Source organism: Perissodus microlepis, chromosome 12 (assembly GCF_051167445.1).
Source record: "Perissodus microlepis isolate ML-2025 ecotype Zambia chromosome 12, ASM5116744v1, whole genome shotgun sequence".
In the NCBI taxonomy this organism is placed as follows: domain Eukaryota; kingdom Metazoa; phylum Chordata; class Actinopteri; order Cichliformes; family Cichlidae; genus Perissodus; species Perissodus microlepis.
In genome coordinates, this window is record NC_140472.1 from 25,335,503 (window position 1) to 25,350,993 (window position 15,491).

At 40.1% G+C, this 15,491-nt stretch overlaps 1 protein-coding gene across 2 annotated transcripts; it reads left to right on the top strand.

Moving 5' to 3' along the window:
- Positions 1 to 1,234: 1,234 nt before the first annotated feature.
- On the top strand, positions 1,235 to 5,783 carry LOC146376382 (homeobox protein orthopedia B-like). 2 transcript variants are annotated; one of them, XM_084947429.1, is made up of 3 exons: positions 1,235 to 1,441; positions 1,733 to 2,127; positions 4,418 to 5,783. In XM_084947429.1, the coding sequence occupies exons 1-3, from the start codon at positions 1,366 to 1,368 to the stop codon at positions 4,919 to 4,921; spliced, it is 975 nt and encodes a 324-aa protein (XP_084803555.1). In that variant the 5' UTR covers positions 1,235 to 1,365; the 3' UTR covers positions 4,922 to 5,783. The 2 variants fall into 2 exon arrangements, with proteins under 2 accessions (XP_084803555.1, XP_084803556.1); XM_084947430.1 differs by having other exon boundaries at positions 1,235 to 1,402.
- The last annotated feature ends 9,708 nt before the right edge of the window (positions 5,784 to 15,491 follow it).

Genomic DNA, 15,491 nt, shown 5'->3' on the forward strand with positions numbered 1-15,491 from the left:
TAAGTTTTCACGCTGTGCCACATATAGGCTACTTCCCCGCGTCCCGGCAGATTGCTGTTGAGGAGCATAAAAGATGAGCTGCCTCCATGTGGTGCAGGAGGGGAGAGAGAGAGGAGTCCTCGCTCGGACGCCTCCTTTGTGTGGCTGAAAAGAAACCTATTTAGTCCCAGGCGGTGGTCTATTCACCAGGCTCACCCTGACATCTGCCAAAAGCCTTCTCTAACCAGCACTGTCTGGAGAAGTAAGAGTGGAGCGCAAATCAATGCGCTGTCCTGTTAATTGTATAATAGACCTACTTATGGACTTCTGCTAAAGGGGCACAATCGTTTAGGGTCCACCACGTCTGATTTTGTTTGAACCAAGCAGGCCTAAATACCTTTAATTGGGCCCGTGTTGATGAAAAGTCGATGGGAGTTAAAGCGGCCGATCACCGACGGTGTTTAAATCCATCTGTACTCGTTTATTTATTTATTTCCACGATTTGTCTCCACAAATCACCTGCCATGAGGGAATGGGAGCTATATTTGTTTTGTTTGTGAGCCAAGGACGGGAGGGAATAGGGGCTCTGAGGGGTTAGAAGGAGGTCTGGTGTGATAACGTTTCTTGTTCTTATTGCCTTTGTGTTTTTTATGACCAATGTCCAAACTGATAAGTACAAAAGAGACTCAATTTGCTCCCCTTAATAAATAAACAGCAACCAGCTTTAAAATTGTAACCGTAGATTTCGGTCCCTTCATTTGCTAAATGAATCCTGGCTTTACTGTGTGAACAGTCTGAATTACACAGTCAAGTGATTAAAAAATTAAGATTTTGATGTGTTCAATTAGAGTGACAATACAGTTTCCCTTTCAAATAAGTGTCACCTCCTTTAACGAAGTAAAACAAGCCTCTGCATGCGCTCTCCTCCCGTATTTTACATGTGTTTCTATGTACTAACGGAAGTCCTGTCAGGGCACGGACTATATGAGATTAAACAAACACATTAAGATGTTTAACGTGGGATAATTTGAGCATGAAAAGCTAATAAATCAGAGGACGGAATGGCAGAGGATTGAATTGTAGTATTTCGTGCGCGTTTGGGTCTGCGCGTGCGCGCTTACGTGCGCGTCTGTGTTAAAAAAAGAAGGGGGAGTCACGTCGCTGACATTTCCAAGCTCCTGCTCTGATTGGCTCTTATTTGAGGAAGCTCACGGGTTCTTTCAACTAATAAGCGCCTCCCCATCGCTCTAAAGGACATTATAATGCAAGGGACCTCCTTTTTAACCACAAACCGAATTTTCGTTCATTTAGACCATATATACTTTTTAAATTGACCCAAAGTTGTAGGATTTTTTTGGAGCGCATTTCGCCCTGGAGCGGTACGCGATGCTCTCTCATGCCGACCTCCTGGATGCTCGGCTCGGTGAGTTATCATCACTAAACTCCGGCCCTAAACTCCAGTGTAAGATTTCAACTTTTTGTCTAACGTTGTGAAGTGATAAATAGACTGTGTGGTTAATTGTGTTAACAACTAAGTGGTTTATCGTTGGTCGAAGCAATTTATAAGTAATTTATCAGCACAGAAAAATTATACCATAAAATACCAACGTGAATTTTGTATATTGTGTTTTTAATGCCATCTGTGCTGCCTGTTATATTTTAAAGACTCAAAGCATTTCATATAACTTTGTTTATAAGACGCTGCGGTACTCGGCATATTTACTCAAATCCCCTCTCCTACTCATCCTCTCAGGGATGAAGGATGCTGCAGACTTACTCGGACACCGAGAAGCTCTCAAATGCCGGCTGGGAGGTGGAGTTCCAGACCAGGGGCATCCGGGAGACATGCCTCCTGGTTCAGACTCTGTTGAAGGAACCACTCTCCTGCCGGGTGAAGACATCGCCACTGTAGGATCCAACTCTGCGGGCATGCCGGTGAACGGGAAGGAGCAGGAGAAGCAGCAGCAACAGCCGCAGCAGAACTCCGGCCAGACCACAAGCCAGCAGAAGCAGAAGCGGCACAGGACGCGTTTCACACCGGCGCAGCTCAATGAGCTGGAGCGAAGCTTCGCCAAAACCCACTACCCTGATATCTTCATGAGGGAGGAACTGGCGCTAAGGATCGGCCTCACCGAGTCCAGAGTTCAGGTAAATACAATAATGCAGAGACTCGCATAACAATTCAGGGTGGGGCTTTGGGAACAGTTTTTTACGATTTGTAAATATCCAAAATAAATACATAAATACAAAAAAATTTAATAGAATCATCATCACAATAATTACCATTTCAATCCGCCTGGAAGATAGTGAACAGAATCTGTTGTGTCACAAGAGGAAACCACGTGCCTCTGTGTGTTATTAAAAGACATTTTTATTTTTAATCATTTGTCATTTTACCCTAATTAATTTGTAGTTAATTTTCACCCAATACCAAGATATTTTGTGGACGTTTCAAGTTTGGATGAACTGCTTGGAATTTCAAAGCTAACCATTGAAATGGCGCCACTTGCACAGTCTAAGTTACAATAAGCCAAGACTTAAATGAGAGTCTATACAATATACTTCAAGTGAAGGAGTACATTTTGCTTTTTCAGGTACCGCGTGTGAAATATCTCTCCCCAGTATCACTGTGCATAAAAACGATAGCATAGCCTCGCCGTGTCCAGATTTTCCAGTAATAACTGTTTAAGAAAATAGTTTCTGCTTAAATTGAGTTGCATGACTTAAGTATCCCATAATATATTCAACTTTAACCTGATATTTGACTAATATTTAATTGTGAGAGCATCCGGTCCACAAAGGGCTCTGTCCAAGGTACTGAAACATTTCTCATTTGAGGATGAGGAATTCGATGGTCATCTGGCTTTTACAAATTTCAGAAAAAATCCGTGTAACGCCACTTATGGAGACTTTTTTTCTTCTTTTTTTCGTTTCTTTGTTTTCTTTTGCAATTTTGTACTTCCAACAATTACACGGGGAGCATTACGGCTTTGATCATTATCTCTGATTTTTATTCATTTATTTAACCATCTAATAAAATAAATCTTCAAGTACTTGAAGATTTCCTTCCAGATATTTTTCCCGGACTGCATTTATGAGAATTTCCGTAACAAAATATGATTACACATTTGTGAAAAAAATTCTCTTATTAATCGCACGTGATTATTTGACAGTTTTGAGAAAACTAAAGAGAGAAGGAACATGCTAGGCTCTAATAAACAAAACACATTACCAACCAATTTCAATCTTATTTATAACAGTGAACGGGTTATTAAACCGTGATGTGAAATTCATGCAAATTATCCCACTGAAAGCAATAAAACCAGTATAATCATTAGTCACCGTAATAATCCATTCTTTATTCCAACCAGTGCAGGATCCTAACCGCTCAGTGCATGCCGGCTCCTAGTCGGTGTTGGTAAACAATAGTGCAGGCCGTGCAGGTGCAGCCTTCAGTGGGCGTGTTGGCCCGAGCGCGTGCCTCCACACAGCCTCTCTCCTTTAAAATGCTCTATCAGCGACGTCTTAATAGGACTCAAGAATATATTGTACTTTTTTAATGGAATGAGAAATTGCATTTTCTTTCCCCCCGAGTGTAATGGGTTTGGGCGACGTTTCACGGCTGGCTGAGCGGAATGAGAGCGAGATTTCACTTTTAATATGGAGGCATCGACTCACGGCCTCGTGCGCGCATTAATCACACCCGAAGATGAAATCTTTATAAAGCCCAGCGGTGTCGCGCGTGCGTTTTCAGCTGTGTGGCTCGGTGTGTTTGTGGGTTTTCTCGCGTATAGCCAACAGACGGGCATTTTTTATTTTCGCATAGATGCTGTACAGCGATGCGGGCCATTTGTATTTAAGCCCGCGCAATATTTAGGGCAATTTTCAGTTAATCTGCTTGTAAATAAGATGTTAGAAAGATAAATTGCTCGACTCCTTGCTGCAGAACACGAGTAACAAACCCTCTGACGCACACATTTTTACACCACAGCTATTTCTGTCTCCTACAGAATATAAATGTTCTCTTACTTTTGTTTTATTTACTGGAACATTTTTTTTACAATTTCTTTCGAAATACTTCGCTTCATCTTTAGAGATTCGAAACTTTCGACACTCCCAAAAGCTTATTTTGAGGTTTGGGGTTATAAGTACACTATTAAAATTTTCTCTGACTGTTGGCCAACAATTATTCAAAGTGGTTAGAAAAGTCCTGGGCCAAGAGAAGAGGGCTAATAATAATTCGATTAAATTTAGTTTGCTCCACCTCAAAATGAGATTATTGTGGTGAAGAATGCTATTATTGTGTCCATTGCAATATGGCTTCATATGGATGAGAACGTGACATCTTTCCTGGTTAAAATAAACACACAGTGCCCAAGAAATATATCCCGTATGTTTCTCAGTACCTCTAAATGTCGATTTGTGTCTCTGATTTCAGGTTTGGTTCCAGAATAGACGCGCTAAGTGGAAGAAAAGGAAGAAGACCACTAATGTTTTCCGTGCACCGGGTACCCTGCTCCCAACACCGGGCCTGCCACAGTTTTCTGCCGCTGCCGCCATGGAGAACAGCCTGTGCTCCTTCCACGCCAACGACTCTCGCTGGGCTACGGGGATGCCGGGGGTCTCCCAGCTGCAGCTCCCCCCCGCTCTGGGTCGCCAGCCAGGCATGGCGCAGTCACTGTCACAGTGCAGCCTTGGTCCAGGCCCGCCACCAAACTCCATGGGTCTCTCTAACGGCCTGTCCTCCAACGGCTCCGGTCTGCAGTCCCACCTCTACCAGACGCCTTTTCCAGGAATGTCGGCCTCCCTCTCCGGCCCCACGAACGTATCGGGCTCCCCACAGCTGTGTAGCTCCCCGGACAGTGACATGTGGAGAGGAACGAGCATCGCGTCTCTGAGGCGCAAAGCGCTGGAGCACACAGTGTCCATGAGTTTCACTTAGTGACTTTTGACCACACCGCACCCTATTCCACCAAACACCCCTCTCCCAGCCCCGCCTGGCTCCTTCTTTTTTCCTGTTTTTAATCCAGCTATTTAGATCAAAATGAGAGAACGAATGAAGTAATCAGGCCTTAAATGTGAGGAGAAAAAAAAGAGGTCAATGCCACCTCATAAAGACCAAATAATGATAATAACAAAAGGACAACATTTATTGACAAACGGAAGAAAAAAATGGGGTTATTTATCTCGTTAATTCAAACGGATTTTTTTCTTACCAGCTATTGTTGATAAATACTATTGTAATGATCTTTAGACTATAGGCCCTAATTACCGAGAGCCAAACAATCGTCGTATTTACGTTGTCATTGAGCGTGTCTTTACGCACGTTATTGTGTTCAGGTGAGGTTGTGTTATGTCAAACGGTTATTTATAAAATTGGGTATTTTGATAGCAGCCTGCCACACACGCACCAAACTGACAGTGAGCCTACTGAACTGGGTCTCGGGCATGCACTGTGCATGTGGATTTAATAATTAAAGGAGAAAACGGTGCCCACTCAGACTGAACAGGTGCTTTTGTTTGGTGACCTCAGTCTCGTCTGCATGGGACGGGATCACACACACACACACGGGCGATCTTTCAGTAGGCCTACTCTGTTTTAGGATGTTTTGTGTAGATAAAACATTCTTGCTATGTACCCGCTGGTCTTTTTTGTGACATGTTTTAACTTATTGTATGTGATATTACTTGACACATTTCTTAAATGTTTGATCTTACATCGAAATGCACCACATTGACGGGTTTGTACCAATTTAAAATGAGCAAACAAATAAAAATAATTTTCAAGAATGTCAAAACAAGAATGATGTATGTCTCCATTAAATTTAAACGCATAATGAATACTTTGAATACATTTCCAAGGACGGTGAAGCGTTTGCTACGATATCTATTAGGGCGCAAATGTAGCTTTAGTCTGAATTTAAAGAAAATACTGTACGTATGTTTAGTTTAGGCGACTTGAACTATCCATTGCCTTGGATTATCCACAGTTACATGTTATCAGTACGCGTCTGACTGCTATATGACATAATTTTGTTGCACAAATTATTATTTTTTTGGTTATTGCTCAGTGACCTAAAGAGGTGTTTTTGCAGGGTTTATGAGGAGACAGGGTTAAAGGGTTTATGAAGGGTGACTGGTCTTATGGTGGCAGACAGCAGCGGTAAAGATACCAGGCTGAGATGTCAGCGCTGTGATGTGACGGTCATTGATTTTAACCATGACGGTCATCCCACTGAACACACTGGATGGACTGAAACTAAACGGAGGGATCGCAAGGCTACGACTCAAAGGAATACACCAGCCTATACTGTATAACTTATATGCTTAGGTAAAGGTTGGTGCTATGACCCTAGCACGCTAAAAAGGAAGTTAAAAATTGCTCCATTATGCTATCCAAAGAGGTCATTATAGGAGTGCTAGACGACATGAAAATATCCACATATTATTCTATGAATGGAACAAAACCAGGACCGTGGAAAGCAGCAACCACTTTATTTGATCAATGATTTAAATGTAAAGTTTATTCTAATATGGAGCCAGAGAGGAAATAGTAAATTGCTGTCATTTGCTCTTAGCTAGTGGATGTTTGTTAATCATATTGTTATTATATCAAAACCGGAGATACCTCCGTTTAATTACTTACAGTTTATAACATATGGATCAGTTTATGACTTTTCCATCATGCAATTTTAACTCAAATAGTTATAGTTAGCAATTTTAGACCAGGATGTTGGATAATACCAATGTAAATAGCATACCTGTTAAAAGTGGGATTGTCAGTAAGCTAGAAAACACAAGGATCCAAACCCATACTAACAATATATATAAAAATATTAAAATTATGATTAAAATACAGCAATAAGCTCTTGGCAAGTGTATTAGAGGTGTTATGTAAACATTAAGCGTGGAGCTCAATATTGTGCGCTTCAGTCTGTTCCACAATGCATTAGCAATAACGTGTTCATGGGCAAATCACTATTTGTGTGCCTGTCAGTCAGCACCATAACAACACCATATTAATTAAATCAAATTATATTTTAGATGTTGCTTTGGGAAGTTTTCTTACCATTTTCTACATGTTACACATAAGAAAAGTTATATATAAGTTATATATACATATTATGTTTTGTCACTTCCCACAGGACAAAATTGATCCATGTGGTTAACTTAACCAATATAGTAGACTCACAGTTAGTGTGTAAAGAGTCAGCGATTAAGCTGGTAAAACCAAGCTGAAACAGATAATAGAATGGTAGTTATATATTTAAAAATGCAATCCAGTGAGGCATTTATGAATCAAAACTAATCATTAACCCAAATCTGGTAAATTGACATGTTTTCAGATGTAATGGATAATATTCATTATTCATTACATCAGATTTATGATTAGCTCTATAATGTTTATAACATTACATGCACATCATGACAAAAAATACAAATCAACTGTATGAGGCAGTTTGCTTTTGTACCTTTTCATCATTTGACATTTATCTAAAATTCCTCATTACTTGCCAATCAGTTCTGTAATAGGAAAACCTCTCACCTTGTTTATGTTGCTTTGATTTTAAATTATCCTGATGTGATGTGTGATGTCTATAGCCTCAGAAGCAGCCCTGAATGTGGTAAATACAATTTTTCCATTATGAAAGTTAGCAGACCTCACTGTCTGTGTCAAAGAGTGTAAGTGTCAGCTTAGCCTGAAATCACAGTAGCTCAAATTAATCAGCGTGTTAACCTCATCTCGCTGCCGGTGCTGAGGCCAATTTATGGTCACGGGATGGTAATTGATGAGATATGGCATTACCATAAGCAGTCCCACTGCCTGTAAACTTATAATTGGAGTTTCTGTAACAATGCTGTGAGGTTAAACAAAGGATTAATCATAATTAACAAAAGTATATTACTTTCCCCATATTAAACAGTTGGCTCCCACCTTTTCTATTAGCATAAATTTGTTTGCAGTCATTTATGGAATTATTGGAAATACCAACTCAAGTCGAGACCCTGAAAAATTCATTTATTCCGTTCTGTGTGTATATATGAGAGAGCCAGAGAATAAAAGCCTGTGCTTCTGCTTGGAGAAATTAACTTGAATGAGATGGCCTAAAACAAAGTTTTCCACCAAGCAATAAAAACTTTTTTGACTTAAGGTATTTTAGGATGTGTCATATGTTCCCAGCAGGATCACAAGTGGCTACACTAACAAATGCAGTGATTGTGTTACATTGTATAGTTTATAACACACCAGCATATACAGAGGAAGGAAAACCTAAAAACAACTGAAAGCAATGGAAATCGTTATGAATGTAAATGAAAATGGAAAACGCTGCAATCCAGCACCAGTGTCAACCTGAGATATGAAGCAGATGTTTAACCCACTCGACCAACCTTTCTGCTTTCACTTTACATTTCAAAGTAAATGCCATCTTTTGCAAAACAGAAATTTAAAACTTACTAATTACCAAGTTGTTGTTTTTTTTTTAACTGATTGACTGTTTACATTCTAACTTGAGGCCCTTGCTTATCCGTCTTGTAAACAGTATTTACATCCTAGTGGGAGTCAATCAATGAATCCAGGAGGCCCACCCACTCTCCAGAGACTTGCAATTACCAGATACTGCATGGCAGTTGATCAAAAACGATAACAGCCACAGCCAAAATGACTACTGCTCCACCCATTCAGACAGGAGCTGTAGTTGTGTCAGCCTGAGTGTATGTTGTGTTTCTGCTAAATCTAGTTCTATGCATAGCTCAGCCCACCAGATCCGGCCCTGTGCTGACTACTGTGTCCTGGGCTGCAGTAACAGATGTGAAATCACATTACCCAAACGCTGCAATTAGTCTCACTCGCTCGCGGGTTAATGAGTTTGTGGAAATGTGCGACCCATTCCTCATTAGGTAATTTCTCATGCACTGATGAGAGAGGGAGAGAGATGTGGGTATACCAAGTTAGTAGAAATGACACATAGTTTGCTGCAACGTATACTGTAAAGCAACATACAGCTCAGGGAGGGGGTTTTATCACCATACTCACATAGGTGTTCTTCTATTTGCATTAAAATAAAAATATTTGTTACATATGACTTGAATTCATAAAAAAGGGTCACCATTTCCTCTGTTATGTCAAGAGTTCCTTTGCAGAGGGTTTGTAGTGCAGCTTCTGTCATCTGCTGCAGTTATATATGACTTTCTCATTATGGTGTGACTATGCTTTTTGCCTTGCTGTGAGGCCACAGAGCCTGCGTGTGAATAGACAGCCCAGGGCAAAGCTCTGTCACCACACAATGGACAACAACAAAAGAACTAATTAGCAATCAATTACCGACATGTTTCTGTCCTGCACCTTTTATGTGGTTAGAGTGTAGGGCAGGTTACCACCACTCAACGTGTCCCATTCACACAGACACATACACACGCACACACAGACCACCTTCTGCCTGTATGCGTGTGTGCGTGTGTGTAGTTTCTGGTTGATTTGGATGATTGCAGGGATGTACGTCGTAGCCCAGGGAAACACGGTTTTCCGGAAGAGAATGTAACCTCTCTCATAAAGGTAAAAAAAAAAAATCTTCAAATTAATCCAATTTAGGCCTTTAGAGGAAGTTGCTTTTCACCATGTCTGCACCCAAGAGTGCAAAAGATAGTTGTTCATTAGCCTCATCTGTGCCAATCAGTCTCTAAACTCTCCTTTGTTGTATCTTATTGCTTCTCTTCATTGTTATTATTACTTGTAGTTGATGTAAAGGGCAAATTTCATTTCATTAAAGAAGACTGAATCCACAATTTCATAAAAAAACAGCATCGGTAAAGTAGATTTAATGTCTAATTTGAGCACGTACCTTGCTCATTTCACCATGTTCCTCTCTGTTGCTGTGTAACACACGCACACGCACACCCACACACACACACACACACGCACACACAGTGACATCTGGGCGAAAGTATGCTGTGAGGAGTCTGCGAGTGCCTCTCATGATAACAACTCTGCATCTCAACAACCTACATCCATCATCATCAACACTAACATCTGCTCTGAGCCTCAGCCTTAAATCTCTTTCTACTCCCCCAGCCCTTTACTCCTCTCTTTTTTCCACCCTCTCTTCCCCTTTCTTACACTCAGCAGCTCTTCTTTTGCTCCTTAAGATGTTTATGAAAAGAGGCCCCTTTTTATATAACTCTCCTTCCTGTGCTCTGACCAAATCCCGTCATCTGCTGATTATGTGTAGACATGCTTTTGTTTAAACCAGCCTTAGAAATCAATATTTAATGATGATGTTATCAGTGCTTTTATGTGTAATTTAGCCCGAATGTCAGTATGAATGAGACTCTGTCAGATTTATGACGTCAAGCATTTATTTTCTGTTAATGGGTGCTCCTGGTGGTACACAAACCAAAACCCAGTGGACGTCTGATGGATTTGTCTGTTTCATTTCTGTTCACGCATGCATTCACAGGCAGGCGTGCATGCATACACCACATAACCACCTTTAAACACACACACACACACACACACACACACACACACACACACACACTTTATTTGATTATTATTTATTATTTTACTATTGAAAATAAATGAAGTGGAAATTTGATGTGTAAAAATAGCTGATAAATTCCAGAAATACCACACTGTGATTGCTGTATAGTACTAGAAAATGGCATTGAATGCAATGGCACTGTCCACATTAGTCTGAGCTTAAAACACAATCAATCAAAGCAAGTTTGTTTCCAAACAAACTGCTTTTTTTTTTGACAGTCACCTCTTCAGCTCTGGGAGCCAACACTGTTGAGAGGCAATAATCATGATAGTTTTTTCAGTCATTTTTCTCCCAATAACAAGCCATTTTTAATCCAATTAGGAGTGCTAACGTGAGAGGCATAATACCACGGCCCCTGGGACAGATGAGAGAATATGCAGGACATTTATCCCGACAGTCAATATTGGATTTCTCACTAAGCAGCTGTGCCTGCTCTCTCTGACATTCTCCACCTCTGCACAGTGATCCGTCCTGATTAAAGCGGCTTTTCTACTTTATCAACATTCATTACATGACCTGGTCATGCATGGCCACGGAAACCAGGAGTAGCAAAGTTACATGCCTCACGTCGGGGTTTTCCTACTGCACTTTTTCTTTTTATTCAACTGTCTAGTGAAAAATGATATATCACTTGGCATTCTGTTTCATTCTAGACGGGGTTTTGAAATTGTAAGAGCAGACAAGTGTGTTCTGGTATTCCCCAAAAACGTTTCTCATCTACACTGAAAGAGTAGATTTGTTTTCAAAGGTTAAAGCAGAATACAGCTGGGTAAACTGGTTTAGTATTACAGCATAAAGCAGGTATGTGACTAAATCATCCAACTGTTGTGATGCCTAATTTTGTGATTTGATTTTCTGAATCCATGAATTTTAATCATGGGTGAATCTGATTTTTGCTTGTATTTGTTGTGTTGCTATTCGTTCACCTTTGTTAAGACAGAAAGATAATTCAATGTGAAACTCTTCAGGTTGAACAAGTAACAAAGAACTGCCAGTAAAGCCAACAGCAGCTAAACAGTGCCACCTTCTGGTAGCTGTTTGGTAGCTCGCAGTGCTGTTTTTTAATCGTTCATGCCATTTTTTTTTCTCAAGAAAAACCAGACAGATGGTCAATAGATTTTATTTCACCTCGGTATCACTTAATCACTTAATGAAATATGTCTGTTAACTCTGCAGAGAATTATTTTTCCATCAAAACCTAGTTAATAAAACAGAAAGTGGATGAAAAAAGGGCTGCTGTTTATAGCTGATTGCAGTCGATAAATTTATGCAGTGTACTGAATCATTGTCATTGAATACATTGATTATGTAGACTAATCAATGTGTATTAGGCTGGATAAGACTGCCCAGACCACAGTGAGCCTGAATGATGAAGGAACACATTTAAAGGTCCACCCATCTCTGCCTTGAGCAGACATGTTTCAGAGTGTGAGGAAACTCTAAGCAGGTGGAAGAAAATGTTTATTTTATATTTTTTAAACTGATGCACAAGATCAGTATGAGCTGTATAAAAAGATTTTCATTATGCTGGCATTCAGGCAAAGTCTGTCAATATATAAAGCAAGAAAAGTTCCCCTCCTCCGAAGAGTTAAGAGATAAATAATGTTGCCCAGGACTTAGCCAGAAGTATTTGGAGCTGACCTAAAATCATTTTTTGAAGGAGTAAGAGGTTTTAACAGCCAATTAAAGACCTTCAACTATATACTTGTCTTCTGCACTGTTCCTGCCTTACAAATGGCAACTGTCTTGCCACAAGGTACTCTCAGGCTCTCTCAAGTTAGCCACTGACTCACATAAATAAAAACATCAGACAAGTGTCTGCTTTTTTTCCCACAGTCACTGCTTGAAATTGAAAAAATGATTTCCAAGATATGAGCTGAAAGGCCACTGTCTGACATACAGGAGCCTCCAGAGACTTTGTACAAATAGGAGCATGGCCTGAAGAACCAAAAACAACATCAAGCCACCAAATCCCTATGACTAAGGGTGATTTTTGCCTTATTTGTTTAAAGAAAGTTTAAGCAATAGCTTGTGTTATTTTACCATACCAGGTTTGGTGAGCACTGATATTGAGGATCATGCTTGAGTTAGTTACTACACTTTATGTAAGACTATGCTTTATCGAGGCGACCGTGGCTCAGGGGGTTGGGAAGTGTATCTGTAACCGGAAGGTCGCCGGTTCGATCCCTGGGCTCTCTGTCCTGGTCGTTGTGTCCTTGGGCAAGACACTTTACCCTACCGCCCACTGGTGTTGGCCAGAGGGGCCGATGCTGCGATATGGCAGCCTCGCATCTGTCAATCTGCCCCTCTGGCTACAACCATAGCTTGCCTCCACCAGTGAGTGAATGAATAGTGGCATTGTAAAGCGCTTTGGGTGCCTTGAAAAGCACTATATAAAAATCCAATCCATTATTATTACACAAAAAAACAAAACAAAGTGTATAAAGAAACTAGTATAATAGAAGCATACACATGAAATAGTGAGTTTTATTTTATTTTTTAGTTTGAGCAATCGATTTCATCATCCAAACAAAACTGGAGTTGATTTGTTTTAAGTGATTATCTTACTCCCTAAGCTTTTCTGTTAAATCCTGCTCTCTGTTTATATCAGTTTACCTAATTGTGTTTCATTGGGGAAAGTGGTCCCTGTTGGCTCCAGAACAATTATTTTGCATCACACTTTGTAATTATACTATTATGTAGAATTATTCTCATCGTCTGCATGCACCATCAATCATCCCAGTATAATTTGTGAATGTGCTTACTAGGAAACAGACAACAAAAAGCTCTTCACATCATGTTCCAGTTGCTCATTTCAGTGTATACAATACCTCAGTATTTTATTCTTAATATTAGCATAATCCGTGTTTGTTCAATAGCCTCGCCAATAATAGATTGAAGATTTTTTTTAAAAGATGTACGTTAAGAAAAAAAACTGTTTTTATCTAAATGTATTTTGTACATTTATTATTTTTCTTTTTAACGTGTTGTCCCTATAACCCATAAATGCTTCAGCATGATCTCTTCTGACTACATAATGCATCACACAAAAGTCTAACTGGTAAAAACCAAACCAAATAAACAGGCCAGTGTCAGATGGGAGTCACCAGACCTCCCCTGAAGAACTTGGTTGGAAGGTAATTAAAAGAAGAGTGTGTTATCCATCGCTCCTCATTAATGCACTTTGAATTAGCCACTTTCAAGGGAGAGGAATGGGGAGGAGGGGACAAAGGAGAAAATCCATGCAGACTTTAAAGTAATCTCTCTCTGTCAGGTTGGTCCAAATGGGGAGGGTCAGCTCATTACAGCCCACACAGGAGATGAATGGGTCAGTCAGGCAGTGGGGAGAGCCGGGCTGGACCGCTGTGTTGACAGACAGATCCGCACAAGAAATGTGTGTTCCTATGTGTGTAAAGGAGGCAACACACAATGAACAAAAAAATCAAAAATACTTAGCTACATGTGCTACGTTTGCCAGGGAGCAGGTGTTCAAAAGGAGGTTGCATGCTGGGCAGTAAGACAGGGTTAAGACACTAATGTCTGCAGTCAACAATCACTGTGATTTAACTTTAACCACATGGAGGGGTGACTGTCACATCTTGCCAGCTGGGGCAATCATCCCAGATACAGCAAATCACACTCCTTTGAGTTTGTTTTAAACTGCTTCTATCTATAGGAAAATCCTGATAAACCAAATCAGTTGCCTTTTTGAGAAAACTGTGGGAAGGATTTGTCATTGCCACTTGGAGCATCATTGAGAAGTTACCACTGATTCGTGCATTTCTTGAAGCAAAAATAGACCTGTTTCTGCATTTGCCACCAGATGGTGTTGTAGCCTTTTGTCTGGTGAAGACAGAAGCAGCTGGCTCCTCGCTTGTTTTTTTTTTCATGATGATATTTATGGTATCTAAATTTAAAACATTTTAAACACATCTGAATTTGATGTTCTGATTTTAATATTCAAATGTACTGAGTTTTTTTTCTGTCCGTTTTTTCATATCACAATTACTGGGATATTCTTGTGTGCTGTTGGTTTAGTCATGCTAGTACTGTATTTTTATGGTTCCCCAAGAATAACACATTTACAGAGAAAGTTCATCCATGGGTAGCACAGGATGGCAATTCATTCATTCTTTCTCACCCTTCATTCAGTCAGGGTGATACACTGGGGAGGTAATAGGGGAAGAGTGGTTGTTAAATATGGTTATTAGATTAGAAAATGAACTCTTCAAATAGGCCAGCACTGAGGGAATTGCTGTATCTGTTCATCATTTAGAGCAGTATAATCAGACTCTGGGGTTACGTGTTCATTAAAATCTATCAATTCATTTAATAAATTGGATTTTAACAATTACAGTATGTATCACAGCTCCGCATCACACATACGCACACATCACATCACATGAAATTGCTAAGGGACGAGCATTTAACACCAGGAAATACACACACATGGGCACTCACCACGTAGCATTTTGCGAGCATTTTCCCTTTCCTGTGGTGTCATTCGGATTAGCAAAACACACTTTAAACAGTGAGACTCTGGCTAATAGGTTGAGGCATCTTCACAACGCAATGACTCTGTGAGGCAACTAATTATTAACACTGACTACTGGCTTTTAGATGAAAGTAACACACCTCGAATAGGTCATCAGCATTAAAAGTCAACAGGCTGACAGGCTGTTATAGTAAATGTTATTCATTATGTTCATTATTTTTTTTGGTTTGTTGTTCTGTGTGGCATCATAGACCTTAATAACGATGGAAAAAAATGTCAGCTATAATTAGCTCAAGGCGCACTTACGCACAGTCTCTCATCTTCATTTCAGACGAATGACAGAAATAGAGGGCTATTTTATCAGATGTGTGTATGAGTGCTGACAGGCTGATCATCGTCTCTTACACTCAGATACATCTGAGTTTGACCTTTCACAGCGGCAGCACAGGCAGCTAAAAGTGGTCAACTCTAAATGA